The sequence below is a fragment of the Trachemys scripta genome, chromosome 1, assembly GCF_013100865.1.
Source record: "Trachemys scripta elegans isolate TJP31775 chromosome 1, CAS_Tse_1.0, whole genome shotgun sequence".
Taxonomy (NCBI): Eukaryota; Metazoa; Chordata; order Testudines; family Emydidae; genus Trachemys; species Trachemys scripta.
The window spans coordinates 81,042,681-81,058,316 of NC_048298.1; the positions used below are offsets into that span (position 1 = coordinate 81,042,681).

Consider the following 15,636-nt stretch of genomic DNA (forward strand, 5'->3'; position numbering starts at 1 on the left):
CAGGGCATTTCAAATGAGAGTCTTTCTTCAGATGTCTGACTGATATCCAAGCTCAAAACATCTTTCAATGTTTCATTTTTGCTCTAAATGAGAGTTGAACACCACCTAATTGCTTGGCTTTTCCCCTTCTCCAGCTACACTTAAAATTATATAGAACAGAAGCTAATAAATCAAACAAGCTTGCACAGATTACTTCCTATTAAGATAATGAGCTAGATTCACTGGTCCACTCTGGCTGATTTGTGCTGCTCCAACATTGCACAACAGCTGCAAAGCCAGCTTGACTGGCTAGTTACGCCAGATTTATGGCTGCTTTAGGTTGCAGGAGTAATTGAAAGCAGTCAGAGTGTGCTGATGAATCTGGCTTAATATCTGGATGTGTTTTTAATTACTGCTGTAAAATGGTACCTTAAACTCTTTTGTTTGTGCTTTTATAACCTTATTTCTCAGTGCACTGTTTGCAACTGGGCCTCACAATAAAAAAAAGATTCTGGAGAAAAATGTGTATGTAAACATGGGACTATTATGTACTCCTGAAAGAAACTAAACAGAAAGGGGCCTTGAACATACTGTAAACAACCCCTGCTTAGCACACACCCGGAATGGGCAAGCAGGTATTATATAAATACTGTTTGTCTCAGAAATGTCCAGCTGCACAGTGGGAAAAATGTATTACACCTACCTGGATCTGGTGGCTGTGTTTTTTTGTTTGAGTATGTAACACTTTGATGATATTTCTATTGTTGAGTACAGGTCTGTCGCATCTTACGCGCATTTAACATGCGCGATTTCAACTTTACGCAGTCGGCAAAAACAAAAAAAAACAAAAGAGAAAAACAACAATTTTAATACTATACCTGTAGTGCGGGCGATTTCGCCCGCCATTGAACTCAATGGGGTTTTGGCTATACGCGGTTTTCACTTTACGCACTGACCGCGGAACGGAACCCCCGCGTAAGGTGAGACAGACCTGTATTATGTAAGACTTTGGCTGTTTGACAGTTAGACTGTACTAACCTCTTAGACCATGTTTGTGTCGAAGAAATCCTTGAGCATGTTTAGTGGAGTTCCCCATGTGACTTATACAGCTATCAGGGAAGAGGGAGCCACAAGGTCGGTGGATACATGCGTTTGGTGGGGGAGAGAAATAAGGGAAACCACTAAGGGAAACTGCTGTTCTGTGGCTGTGGTAAAAGAACAGTGTCTTCTGAATCAGGATTAGGCTCTTTGCATGATGAGTCTGTAGGACTTTTGCAGCCACAGTGCCACATTCTGGCTGGTTAGCACTGTTGAGCTAGCGTACCGACCTTTACAAACACACATTACATGAGGATGACTTATTTAGGGCTAGATTGTGATTTGGACTTCACACCTGCACAGGAGACTAAGGTGTAAAAAACATCCTTACTCTCCTACCTGGGCAGTCTGAGCATTCACCTCCCTGGATCTAGCAGTCAGGGAGTGGATGGGGATTGAGTGCAGCCTTGGCTACACACCTCCTTGCCAGCCAGCACAGCTGAGCTGCTGTAGGGGACTGTCACGGTTTGCTGCTGGCATTTGTCTCTGAGACATTATGCCTCCTCGATACTCCTGGGGCACATACTCCTGAGGTACCACACCTTGCCCAGGGCTGTGCCTAAAGCCACAGTCTAGCCTAAGTGTTCAGCAATTCTTCCCATGCCCATTGGCCATGAAAAAAAAAAAGCAGCAACTCAAAACAATCAGCCAGCAATTCACAACAATAGAGCAAAACAGCAGTTACAAATAATGAGAAGGATCAAGCACCCTTGAACTTCAACAAAGAGATATCATGGACACGACCCCAAGAAAAGGACATGTGGACCCAAAGTATAGCACCTCCTTTCTGTAATCAATTGCATATGTCAGTGTCTTATAATACGTTACATTATACTGCCAGAACATAAGGGGAAAAGGGGCAGAGATAAACAGCATGGGTTGTGTGTCCCAGTACTTGTCCATTAATATGGTATATATAGCAAGAATGCCAACCACTGAATAACATGGCACTTGACCTCTGGAGAAAACAACTCTAATCAAGAAAGTGTGAGCAGTCATAAAACCCAGGTATAACAAAGAGAGACTGTTGTGATCAGAATGATAAACAGGTCATGTTTACAAGAGCTCTCTGAATAACTTCACTAGATATGTTCTTTGCACTCATTGTGCTTACCGTGGTTCTAAATGAGCTTTCAACCTATTAGTTTAAGGAATAAAAATATCAGGGCTACGAGAAAGTGTGAGGGCCTTTCTACTGCAGTGATGAGAACTGTTTTGTGATCTTTCAGGTGCTATGGTGAAGAGTACTCCATAAGAGCCAGCTCCTGAGGTGGTCTAATTGGCACAATTCCTGTTCAGATAGAGACAAAGTGGCAGAGTAGATGCATGACTCCCGTGTGGCTGACTTTCTTTTTAAGACATAGTTCTCTTGTGTGGTAAACTGAACAATTCCAAACAGAAAGTTGGTGAGGGGTGCAGTGGTAGTACCACACGAAGTAGAATTAGTAGCCTTTGACAGCCCAGAACTGCAATAACAGAGGTAAGGCTGAATTGTTGATCAGAGTTGAGGTGCTTTGGCAGTGCTTTCTCTGTCTGATTAACCAGAGATGGAAGCTTTCTCTTCTATAGCAAGACTCCTACTGCTGCCTGATTTGTTCAGTGACATCAGAGTGCAGTACGTGTGTTTATTGGAGGTTTGTTGCAGTTTAACGAGCCCCACTAGCACAAGTGATGTGTGGTCCTGTGTAGTGACAGTTCAGCATTGGCCTATACTGCAGCAGCACCAAGACATTACAGCAGCTCAGGGAGGAAGGAGTCAGAGGTCACAATGCTGGTCAGCTGTTTGCAGCCAGACAGAAGTGACACCTGCTCAGAAACAGAACAGCTGTGAAACAGCAAAGACAAAGTGTTCGATGCCCTGCTCTGCACGGGCAAGTGGAGGAACGCTTTTTCAGGGTATGAGGGTGAGGGAGGGGGAAAAGGAGCCAGAAAGTGGGATGGGGAAAAGGGAGAAAGGAAGAAAAAAGAATGGGGAATGGAACTGCTGTTATGGCCACATGCTGCTGTGCTTGTGTCTTAGAACTAAACGTGAAACACCAGGCCCTGCTGAGCTCACTTGTCATCTTAGATCATAGAAAAGGTAGGACCACACACTGCCCTGACTCACCTGTGCCACTCCCACTGACATTTGCGGACACTATCAGTTCCTGAACTAGATCTCACACCAAGTCTTTCCTGATAGCCACTGAAATCTCCCCTCTTCTAAGTCTCAAATTGTGCTTTTGGGTCCTGACTTTGTCCCATATTGTAAATCCATTATTTCCTCCCAGTGAGTCCTTTTGGGGGGGCTTCCTTTAGGCATCAGGGGCATATTGCCATGCAATCCCCTTTTTCAAGGCTTATCATGCTGTGCTGAATGAGCATCTTCAGAAGACTTTCCCACCACCCCCACATGATCCCTTTTCCAAAATAAGAATATCCATTCTTCAAATCCAGCTCAGGGCAGTGGAGACTGGAAGCTGTTACCATCTGATGGCTGTTTGGGGGCCTGAGTGAAATGAGTTTGCTGGGCTCTGTCTAGTTTGGCATGGACTGAGATCTACTTTACCGAAAACATCAACACAAGTGGCACTACTTAGCCCCCATTGGCAATTTCAGTTGAAAGGCCAAGGGCTGAATGGGCTTAAGGGATCTTATCTTTAATATATTGGCATAGATATTGGCATAGAAAGTACGCTTATTAAGTTTGCGGATGATACCAAACTGGGAGGGATTGCAACTGCTTTGGAGGACAGGGTCATAATTCAAAATGATCTGGACAAATTGGAGAAATGGGCTGAGGTAAACAGGATGAAGTTTAACAAAGACAAATGCAAAGTGCTCCACTTAGGAAGGAAAAATCAATTTCACACATACAGAATGGGAAAAGACTGTCTAGGAAGGAGTACGGCAGAAAGGGATCTAGGGGTTATAGTGGACCACAAGCTAAATATGAGTCAACAGTGTGATGCTGTTGCAAAAAAAGCAAACATGATTCTGGGATGCATTAACAGGTGTGTTGTGAGCAAGACACGAGAAGTCATTCTTCCGCTCTACTCTGCTCTGGTTAGGCCTCAGCTGGAGTATTGTGTCCAGTTCTGGGCGCCGCATTTTAAAAAAGATGTGGAGAAATTGGAAAGGGTCCAAAGAAGAGCAACAAGAATGATTAAAAAGGTCTTGAGAACATGACCTATGAAGGAAGGCTGAAAGAACTGGGTTTGTTTAGTTTGGAAAAGAGAAGACTGAGAGGGGACATGATAGCAGTTTTCAGGTATCTAATAGGGTGTCATAAGGAGGAGGGAGAGAACTTGTTCACCTTAGCCTCTAAGGATAGAACCAGAAACAATGGGTTTAAACTGCAGCAAGGGAGGTCTAGGTTGGACATTAGGAAAAAGTTCCTAACTGTCAGGGTGGTTAAACACTGGAACAAATTGCCTAGGGAGGTTGTGGAATCTCCGTCTCTGGAGATATTTAAGAGTAGGTTAGATAAATGTCTATCAGGGATGGTCTAGACAGTATTTGGTCCTGCCATGCGGGCAGGGGACTGGACTCGATGACCTCCCGAGGTCCCTTCCAGTCCTATAATCTATGAATCTCTCTTAGGGATCATCCCTCAGATCAGGGACGGCAGTGCAGAGAAGCTTGTCCTTCCTGTGCGGTACAGTTCTGTGGATAAAGAGAGGCTTCCAGCCTCATCTCTCTGCTCTGTCTAATAGCTCTGGAATTACTAGCAACCCCCCTTACACCCGTGCTAAACTAAAAACATGTATCCAACTTTCAGCTCAGTAAACAAAGCATATACATTATTCCTGGTGTGTCTGAAGAGTCTCGTGCAGTAGAAACAGGTAGAGAACTAAGCATCAGCAAATCAGCGTGTTTTAGCAGCACACAACACAGACATGTATTTTTATCATAAAGAACTATTGTAATGCATGCCAATGAAAGGGGGGAAAGGACAAGTGAAGGGGAAGTAGAGGGAAAGGAGAATGGCTAGAGGAACAAGAACACCTAAAGCCCAGCCTACACTAGTGCCAACATGATGCTTGCAGGAACTATACAATATGGCAGACAGGGCCTACAATCACCAATAATACTACAGTCAATGGGAAAGCAACTGTGGAATTAGGAGTGGGGTATAAAAGTGGTTAGAGAGGTAAAGTTGGTAATGAGTACCTGGTAATCTGATATGGCCAGATTCTGCAGTTGAAGGCACACATAGGCTTCCAATGATTTCTCTCTAGAGGCCCCATGTTCACCTGAATGCAGAGCTTGGCCCCCACTCATTGTTGATGGAAGGAGCACATTTTTTTTCATTTCCTTCAATTTACATTTTCCATCTGGGATCATTATGGAACATTGCTAAATACACAAACACAATTCTCAGTTCCTTTCACTGCTTCAAGCATTCACACAGTCATCGGTTAATTTAACCAGAAATTCCTTTTCCCATTATTTTTCTTTCTGTCTTGGGGTCTTTATGTCCTAGTTCACTTTCACACTATTTCCCTTCTTAGCTTGACAGCTCTGTTGTAATGTCACTCATTACGCTATACAATGCAAACAGTGTTACAAAAGTTGACTTGTGTAAGATAAACGAGTGACTGATTTCTATGCACAAAGACAGTTGCTAGGGCATGTTTCCTTCCATTGCCTTTTGTTGCTGAATTAATACCTTCCAATGCTTCTTTTCAGATTGCAAATATGCTTGTGTTTTGGTCAATCTTTATAAAATACTTTCTCTGTGATTTATTACGTTCCAGAATTCACTGTAGTGAGCCAGAAGAAAGTGCTGTCTACAAGTAACGTATGTGTCAAGTCACTTGTTATTTATTAATTTGTATTTCTGGGTGTATCTACACTGCAAAAAAAAAAAAAGAAAAAAAAAAAAAGACCATTGGCAACAAGTTTCAGAGCCTGGGTTAACTGACTTGGGCTCATGGGGCTTGGGAACATCTACACTGCTATTTTTAGTCTAAAGTGAGAGCCCTATAGTGTGAGCCTGTGTCAGCTGACCAAGGCACTATGACTTGCTGCCAAGGGTCCTTTTTTTGCAGTGTAGACGTACCTACAGTAGTGTCTAGATGCGCCGCCAAGATCAGAGCCCCAACTGTACATTGCCTAACACAAACACATGGTAAGAGAAAATCCTAGCCTCAAAGATCTTACAATCGAAATAGATAAGATAGACAATGGATGGGAGGGAAAACAGACTTTAATAGACTGTTTCTTTTATTTAATTTTTAAATGTATATTTTTTTTTGCAGGAAGAGGGCAAGATGCAAGTGCAGAGGAAAAGAGTTTAACACATGGTCATTCTCCAACATGGCTTTTATTTTTGTACGTTTTACACTAATTAATGTGCCACTCAGTTTTATAAACTGTTCACTTACTGAAATTATTCTCTGCCCTCTATCCTAGTCTAGTCTATCTAGATATTTATAATTAGCTCATCACCATGGCACCTGATTTGAGACCCAATTTCAGTTTTGTATCCATCTTCAGTATTTAGCAAGACACCTCTGTTGTTGATATCTAAACTCCATGGCCCAGATCCTCAAAGATATTTAAGCTCCTAACTTCCATTGAAAGCAGTGGAAGTTAGGAGCCTAAATACCGTGGCGGACCTGGGTCCATGCAACTAAACGTATTATTGAGAGTGCTCTAATTCTCACAGCCTCCCTTGTTCTTGCTAGGAAATGAAGAGCCTTTTGCAGAGGGACAGCCATGTTTTCAGCGGTTTAGGGGCAGATCCTCAGCTGATGTGAAGTTTTATAGCTCCACTGACTTTAATGGAAATAAGCCAGCTCACACCAGCTGAGGGTCTACCCTTAGTGTCTCACTATTAGGATATGCTGGATGGTGCTAGCTTGATGCTCCTTGTTGTATGTTACCTGTCAAGTCAGGCAGTTTGCAAGCTGTGCTCGCTGACAGACCAAAAGATGCTGTCAGTTTCTCTGCTCAACTTTGAAAATGAAACACAGCTTGAAAAAGTCCTTGGGGTAGATTGACATAGTGCCTGGGAATATTAAGCAGAGCTATGAGGTCAACACCTTGATTATAGCTTTGAAAATGTACATTATTCATCCTCCCATTCATTTTTAACTATTGTAAGGCCGAACTCTGTTCTGATCCTGTGCATGTGCTCATCTCTTTTATTGAGTAAATATAAAAATACTAAATCACACTATTAGAGATGCCTCTTCAAGCAATAAGAGAACAAATCCGTACACCCTGCTTGTTTGCTCTCCCACTGCAATGCAGGGGAAGATGGGGATGATGGGCAGCTCTTACAGGAAGGGATGAACACGGTGGATAATACTGGCTCCTAGGAAAAAGGCTATCTGATTATGTGTGGAGAGGAACACTGGAAACACTATTGTGACGCCAGCTCTTACCTGCAGACATCAGCCGAGCACTTCCTCTTCGTATAGCTGATGTAGAGCAACAACTATAATTTTATATTTAGATGGTTAAGTCAGAGAATTGTGTCTGGAGTAGCAGAGAGTATCACTGTGATGTCTCCTTCGTATCTGTGAATCGGGCATGGAGTCATTACATGTTCCATGGTCTGTTCTGGGTGACCACAATCGCACACTGGAGAGTTTTTAATTTTCCATTTGTGCAGCAAGTATCCGCATCTGCCATATTAAGGCCCTGGTGGATGGGAAGACTTAATTTTCCATGGTCCTCTGGAATTCCCAAAGGGTTGCGGCATCATGGTGAATGGATGGTGAGCGATGTGCGATAGCCCTGGCAGCCAAGGTGTTGGACTCGACTTGAGGGTTCCATTGATGCACTGCATTGCAGTGTTCAGTTGGACATCAACAAGTCAAGAATGGCTACTTTGGGTCCATACTGGTGCACAGTACTAGGCTACAGAGTACACAAGGGCCATCGCTGATGTCTGTAATACTGATGCTCTCCAGCTTGTGCTTGCCAGTTTCTGGACCAGATTGACCCTTGTTTTTGTCTTGGCAGCTACCTTCTTCAGATGGTCCTGGAAGGTTAGAGTGCGATCCAGCTTCACGCTGAGATAGCTTGGAGAGGGGTCATGTCGCACAGTGTTGCCATAGAAGGTCACTTTCAGGGTGTGCTCAGCATTCCTGTTATCAAGCTGGAATGCAGTGACTGCTGTTTCGTGAGGATTTGGTTTGAGCCTCCATTTCCTGAAATATTCCTCCATGTGTTTAGATCCCCGTTCAAGGTGGACTTGATGTCGCTGAAGGTGGCTGCTTGTGTTGCCAGGGCAAGATCATCAGCATATGCCAATTTGCGTGATTTCATTGGAGGCATGTCGCTCATATAAACACTGAATAGTGTCAGCGCGAGTACTGAGTCTTGTGGCAGTCCATTGTTGAGGAACTGGGGTGAACTGACTTTGTTTCCCAAGTGGACACGTAGCTGCCTCTTGCTCAGAATCATCCATAGCAGGCATAGTGTTTTGGGGCAGGGGATGATCCTTGCAAGCTTCAGCATCAGGCCTTTAATTCAGACCATATTGTAGGATGATGACGGGTCTACAAAGGCTGCGCTGGTCTTAAATTTCCTCTGTAATCCGGTCTTGATGTGCGTTACAAGGGCCAAAACTCAGCTGCAACAACTGCGTTTAGGCTTGAATCCTGCTTGTTCTTTGGGGATCACTGACTTGACAAAAGGACTGATTTTTGGTCCTTGTAATTCACACCAAAGACAGATTCCAGCTGAACACTAACAAATTCATAGCTGGAAAACAGCTCATCTGTATGATAGTATTATTCAAGATAGGCATTAGAGTTGTAAAGATGTATTTAGTGTTTAGACTATATAAAATGCTTGTAAGTTGCTTCATGCATTAATCTTACTTGTAATGTCTGTTCCCATGCTATAAGGCAATATGTAAGTTTTGTTTTATAACTGTAAAAATGCTTGCTCTGGCTCCCCGCCCACCAAGGACTATGAAAACCAAGTGGGCCATTGTTGAACATCATGATAAAAAGACAGGGTTAATAGCCCTCTCATACCCAATTAAAGTGCTATGTGCAAGAAAGCTCCTCCCATGAGCCTGAATGCTGGAAGAAGGGGGTAAAACATGGACACACACATTTTCTCTCTCTCTTTCCTGTTTGGACTCTCACAAGGGCCAGAGCTAAAAACAAAAGCAGAGATCCCCAGGCCAACCTGGGTTAGCCCTAAAAGACATTCAGTGAAGACAGATTACTACAACTCTGTCACCCTTTGTAACCATAGACTGTAACTCATTTGTGTATATATGTTGCCTGCTTTAACCTGTAAATAACTCTCTTATTTCTTTTTCCTAGTTAATAAATCCTTAGTTAGTTTCCTACAGGATTGGCTACAAGCATTGTCTTTGGTGAGATCTGAGGTACAAAATGACCTGGGGTAAGTGGTTTCTTGGGATTGGAAGCAACCTGAATATTTTGTGATCTTTGGTGCATCGCAACCAACTATCTCTAGTTCATCTTGCCTGGGTGGCAAGCTAGACTGGAATGCCCCAGGGGACAGTCTGTGACTCTGTGGTAAGATTGTAATAGTGCTTCAGGAGTTCACATTTGTTACTGGGTTGGTGAAATCTAATTATAGCACATACCATCAGTTTGGAGGGTCTGCCTTGTTTTTTGACGTCTGCCCTGAGATTAGCACTCATGGTCATGACCCACTCCAGACAGCATGACAACTACATGTCAAAAACCCAACCTCTGCAGGCTGATAGCTTGGGCTAACCCTGAAGGCCACTCAGAAGTTGCAACTGCTGGAAAATAAGACAGTCCCTGAGACAGTTGGGCTCCTGTTCATTTGGGACCCAGGAGTGGATAGATAACCAATGCAGAGCACAAAGCACCGGTGAGAGATGTTCTTCACTGCTTATTATCTGTCAAGTTGAGGCCCAGTTTCTGGTTCTCACAGCAGATCCAACTGGCAGGGACCCTTTGGGTGGTGGAGCCCTGGGTATACTTTAAAATGGTTGAGTCCAGATTGATCTCGATGGTGGGCTTGTGGCTGTAGAACTTTCTGCTACTAGAACCTGGGCTGAGCTCCTTTCCTTTGTGCAGTGCTTTGAAGCTGTGGTGGAAAAGCACTCTAGAAGAGCCAGGTATTATTATATTACTTTAAACTAAACTGTGACAAGCACTTAAATGTACTGTCAGAAACTATCTTCCATTGGCCAGGCATGACCTAGATAACCTAACAAATCTCTTGTGACTCTAACTTCCATGATAATTTGGTAAAACCCGAGTGAGCCTTTATGGTACATGTAATTCCAGAGGCTTTTTAAAAACAGAGCAAGTGCAATAACAAATCTACACACTGGATATGAACAACTTTCCTTTAAGAATGTGTAGACCATTGAAGATAATTCATAAGCTCAATAGGTCAGCTTGAACAATTAAGAATTATCAGCACCAAAAAACTGCCACTTACTTGAGACATATAATCATTAGTCAATCTGCAGTAATAATGTAAACAGATTTGACATTAGGTCTAATTTATTAATGGTAAATAATTAAGTAATCAATTGCCACTCCTTCATTCCTATGACCAAAATCATGATATTGATCTGCATGTCTCAAAGCCATTGCAGTCCTGGATGCTAAGAATGAAATAAAGCTGTTTCTAAATCCCAAACAAACCTGGTAGTTTCATATCCAACTTTATTTCTTATTTACTTTGTTCATCCACCATAAGCCTTTCACCTTAGCCTTTCTACCTAAGTTTACCATCCCGTGTTCCAAAATGGAAGTCTCTTTAAGAGGCCTAGGTCTTCCTGTGGGGTTTCCCTACATGAGCAAGCAGAAGCAGATGAATGCAGAATAATACCAACCAGCTGACCCAAGTTGCAGTCAGAGAAATTAGCTATTGGGTAAGGTAAATTTAAGTAATTATTGAAACTCATGGCTACCACAACACCCACAAAGTGAAAGTTAATGGAGTGTTCATTGGGGAACATACAGACCTCTGCATATAGACAAAAATGAATACTTGTGAGTACAGCCTCTTGTTTTATATCATTCTTGACTACTGTTTTATATATTAGAAGCTAACTTGAACGTATTTTTCTCAGAGAAGCTTATCAGATGTCCATGTTAGCCATCTTAGTAGTCAATTGTCCTGGCTAATGTAGAAAAGTGACCCAGAGTCTACTCTGCTCCAGATTCAGACGTGGTGTAAGCAACGTAACTCCATTACTTCACTGGAATTACATCTGTTTCAACCAAGAGTGAAATGAACTCTGTATGTCCATGACCCAGGTACTGTACAATATCTGTTCCTACCCCCAGTGCCCTGAGCCAGGCTTCCAGCCATCCTTCTACCCAAAAAAGGCAACACCTACACAAAATATTTTTTTTTAAGTTGGGCTCCCAACTCATGAGGCCACAAAACAAGGTTTTCAGGGAATAGGGAGGAGCTGTGTAGCCACATTGGAATATTAACAATCTGAATTTTAGTCCTCATGCCCCACATCAAATCCCTGACCAATACAAATATTAGTCTTCACCTACATCCTTAGCACTCGACCACCAGTTTCCCATGTATCTGACATTCAGCTTTGTAGTATCATCTCTTTCAGATTGCTGAGTGTGACATGACTGAAATACTTCAACTTGCTTTGCTAGATCTATCTGAGCCCTGTCAGATACACCCTGAGCTACCAAAGCACACATTTGTTATTCTTCTGTTCACTCCCCTGACCTGCAGAACAGAGACTGCCACACCACATCCTGCTCTTTCACTGTCCAGCTTTGAAAGCCATAATTAGCTAAGAGCTGAAACAAAGACTAGATGTTTGTAAAGTTGGAAGTGTTTCTTTCTCATTTTCATCAATATAATCTATATGGGCTTGATTTAATGGTGATGGGATTAAACCACTGACAGTTTCCTAACAGCAAACACAATTACAGGGTGAACCACTCTGATGCATGGAATGTCATAAACATACAAGTAAGTAGTATGTTGTGCATTTACAGATATATACATTCACATGCATATATAAACACTACACTACATATATTATACATAATATAAAATCAGGCAAAATGTAAGTAACAAACTTACTAGAATGTGTTTACTGCACAGTCACAAAAAGCACAATTTAGAAATAATTTAAAATTTGTTATTTAAAAAACAAAAATTCACACTTGCCAAACAACTGTTTCCCATTGAGGACTAGCTCCATGTGAAGTCTGAAGTTTTAAAATTTTGCAATTTTTTAAAGTAATATGTGTAACCAAGTCAACTATATATTTTAAAGCAAGAGTATAATTCCCCCCCACATCTGTGGTTGAATAGATTCTACATGAACCTTCCTATAAAACTTCACTTTAGAGTCTAAGCATGGAAAGTTTTATCTTAAGAAGAAACTTTTTGGAAATATGGATGAAGGTCCCTAACTCCAGGCACCCCCTTTTGAGCATTCTGGCTGTGACAAGTAGCTTTTGTGTCAAATTCTGCAGTACTATTGGAAAACTAAAGCCTCTATATTTCCATTTTTGGTAATTGCTTTTTCCATGCAGATGTTAGTGACAAATCGGAGGATAAAGTTGTGTTAAGATTTGTACTGAAAGCAGGACTGACATCCTTCTGTTTCAAACTTTAATGATTGAATTTTGTCTTCTAATTTGGCACAATAACTCTTCAGAGCACACGTAAACTTTCTGTGTACATTTCTAAGTAAAATGCTTCCTCTACATGAATTTATTTTCCTGATATTTCTTTGGGTTCTTCTAACTAAAAAGCTAAAGTCCCCACAAACCTCCCCTCTCCCGCACCCACCCGAGGTATTTGTAGTATCATCTCTTTCAGATTGCTGAGTGACACCAGGACCTTTCGAAATATTAAAATTAAACACATAAGGCCAGATTCTTAGCTAGTGTAAACTGATGTAACTCCACTAAAGTCCTCAGAACTCAGCTGATTTACCACAGATAAGGATTTTATGAGCTTATGCTCAAATAAATTTGTTAGTCTCTAAGGTGCCACAAGTACTCCTGATCTAGCCCATGAGGCTTAGTTCTCAACTGATCTGGTCTTATTGGTGGAAAACGCCTGGGTGGTTCTAAACCATCTTTTCAACTCTCATGTCCTAGGCTGAGAAGATGCTTAAACAGTGCCTGATGAAAGCCTTGTGGCTGCTCCTATGCTGGCTGGAATGGACTAATAAAGTAGACCCTAAGAGTTAACTTTGCTGTAGGAACTTTATATTTCAATTTCCTGACATTTGTGCAATTAAATTATCAACATAGGGCTTGTCTTCACTATGGGGGTAAGTTGACCTAAGTTACGCTACTCCAGGTACGTGAATAAAATAGCTGGAGTCGACGTAGCTTAAGTTGATTTACTGTGGTGTCTTCACTGCACTGCGTCAATGGGAGATGGTTTCCTGTTGACTTACCTTAATCTTCTCGGAGAGCTGGAGTACCGGGTCGACCAGAGAGTGCTCTGCCGTCGATTTAGCAGGTCATCACTAGACCCGCTAGATCGATCCCTATTGCATCGATTGCAGCAGTATCAAACTCCCTGTAGTGAAGACCAGCCCTTAATGTCCCATTCAATTGAGGGGAGGTGTTCTTCTGGTTTGGCCTTTGACTTCTTTCCTTATTTTTACCTGTGCACTATTATTTCTACAGAATATATTCATATATGTGTAACCCTTGTGCCAGGTTAAGCCAGCAGCAACAAGGGCCGGGTTCAGTATCTAGGGGTTCCATTTCAATGATACAACACAAAACCGGCTCAAGCCCCCACCCAGTGACCTGGGACAATTACACACGACCCCCTGGGCACCTCTAAGAGGATTTACTTCCCCTCTCGCAAGCACAGAGTCTGAGTGTAGCTAAAACTTTTAATAAAAGGAGGAAATTAACTCAGCATTAATTTGGGAAAACACTGCAACTAGGGTCCTTTTCCCCTCAGGGTCTTAAGTCCAGCAACCCAAAAGTCCCCAGAGTTCAGAGGTTCATCCGCAGAGTTCACCACCCATCCTGTGTGGAAGGCGGGTGGTGGTAGTAAGGAGGTTCCTTACATGCTGCACTGCTCGGGCATTTGCTCGTCGCCCCAACGGCCGATTGCCACGCCTCTGAATGGCTCTGCTCTGGCCCTCTCCACCAGCTTCTCTGCTGGCCACTTGCCATGCCTCTCCACCAGCCGCCCTGGTAGCTGCTGGCCACACCTCTCCACCAGTTGCCTCCTCACCAAGATGTCTTCAGGCCTCCCACACACACACACTTAACATAGCTCTCAGTGATTTCAGCTGTTAGTGGGGGAAGACTCACTGCTGGTGCACACTGGGCAGTCTCTTGCAATAGAGACACTGTCTCAAAGTAGGTCTAATACTTAGTCCTTAGTCCAGTGTTTTCAGCTCTGCAGCATGTAACAAGACTCTCAATTGAGTCTAAATTAGCTCTTTTATTATACCATGGAGAGAGGAAGGGTCAAATAGTATCTAGGACCCACATCACCAGGTGCAAGTACCTGTCCCCACCCTCTCTCAACTCATTGGGCTTTGGAACCCATATCCCCTGCCTAACGAGTGCTGTTCAGTTGAGGGTGAGTTCCACCATTGGGGTATGCCAGGTACAGTTCTGCTGCCCTCGGTTCATACAACAAGGATAGCAACCTTTTATTACTCCTGCCCCCAAAACAAGGAGACTGGGGATACAACATTTGGGCAAGCAGTCCCATCATGCTGAGCACCTAGACAGGGTGGATGTGTCCATGCAAACGAGATCAGCTTCTGAAGTCTTTTTTTCCACAGTTCACCACTAGATGTCAGGGGAGAGCTCATCCAGACTCTGCTTACATATGAAGTGTGTATGGCTACAACTTCTGTTATAACTCTCAGCTATGCTTTTGGTCATACTTCCACACAACTGTATCATAACTAAACAATCCCAGTTCCCTCAGCCTCTCCTCATAAGTCATGTGCTCCAGACCTCTAATCATTTTTGTTGCCCTCCACTGGACTCTTTCCAGTTTTTCCACATCCTTCTTGTAGTGTGGGGCCCAAAACTGGACACAGTACTCCAGATGAGGCCTCACTAATGTCGAATAAAGGGGAACAATCACATTCCTCAATCTGCTGGCAATGCCCCTACTTATACAGCCCAAAATGCCGTTAGCCTTCTTGGTAACAAGAGCACACTGTTGACTCATATCCAGCTTCTCGTCCACTGCGACCCCTAGGTCCTTTTCTGCAGAACTGCTACCTAGCCATTCGGTCCCTAGTCTGTAACAGTGCATAGGATTCTTCCGTCCTAAGTGCAGGACTCTGCACTTGTCCTTGTTGAACCTCATCAGGTTTTTTTTGGCCCAATCCTCTAATTTGTCTAGGTCCCTCTGTATCCGATCCCTACCCTCCAGTGTATCTACCACGCCTCCCAGTTTAGTGTCATCTGCAAACTTGCTGCGAGTGCAGTCCACACCATCCTCCAGATCATTAATAAAGATATTAAACAAAACCGGACCCAGGACTGACCTGTGGGGCACTCCGCTTGAAACCGGCTGCCAACTAGACATGGAGCCATTGATCACTACCCGTTGAGCCTGACGATCTAGCCAGCTTTCTATCCACCTTATAGTCCATTC

At 43.0% G+C, this 15,636-nt stretch overlaps 1 protein-coding gene across 6 annotated transcripts in view; it reads right to left on the reverse strand.

Annotated features, from left to right (window-relative positions):
- Positions 1-15,636, reverse strand: part of NTN4 (netrin 4) — a 151,879-nt gene that overhangs the window by 52,493 nt on the left and 83,750 nt on the right. For 3 of the 6 annotated variants that reach the window (XM_034773038.1, XM_034773032.1, XM_034773048.1), the window contains exon 4: positions 5,230-5,415. The exons of 2 other annotated variants lie outside the window; for them this stretch is intronic. In XM_034773038.1, the coding sequence (XP_034628929.1) occupies positions 5,230-5,415 (186 nt within the window). Of the gene's footprint in view, positions 1-682; positions 789-5,229; positions 5,416-15,636 lie in introns of those variants that run through there. One more of the 6 variants, XM_034773078.1, reaches the window with a different exon arrangement.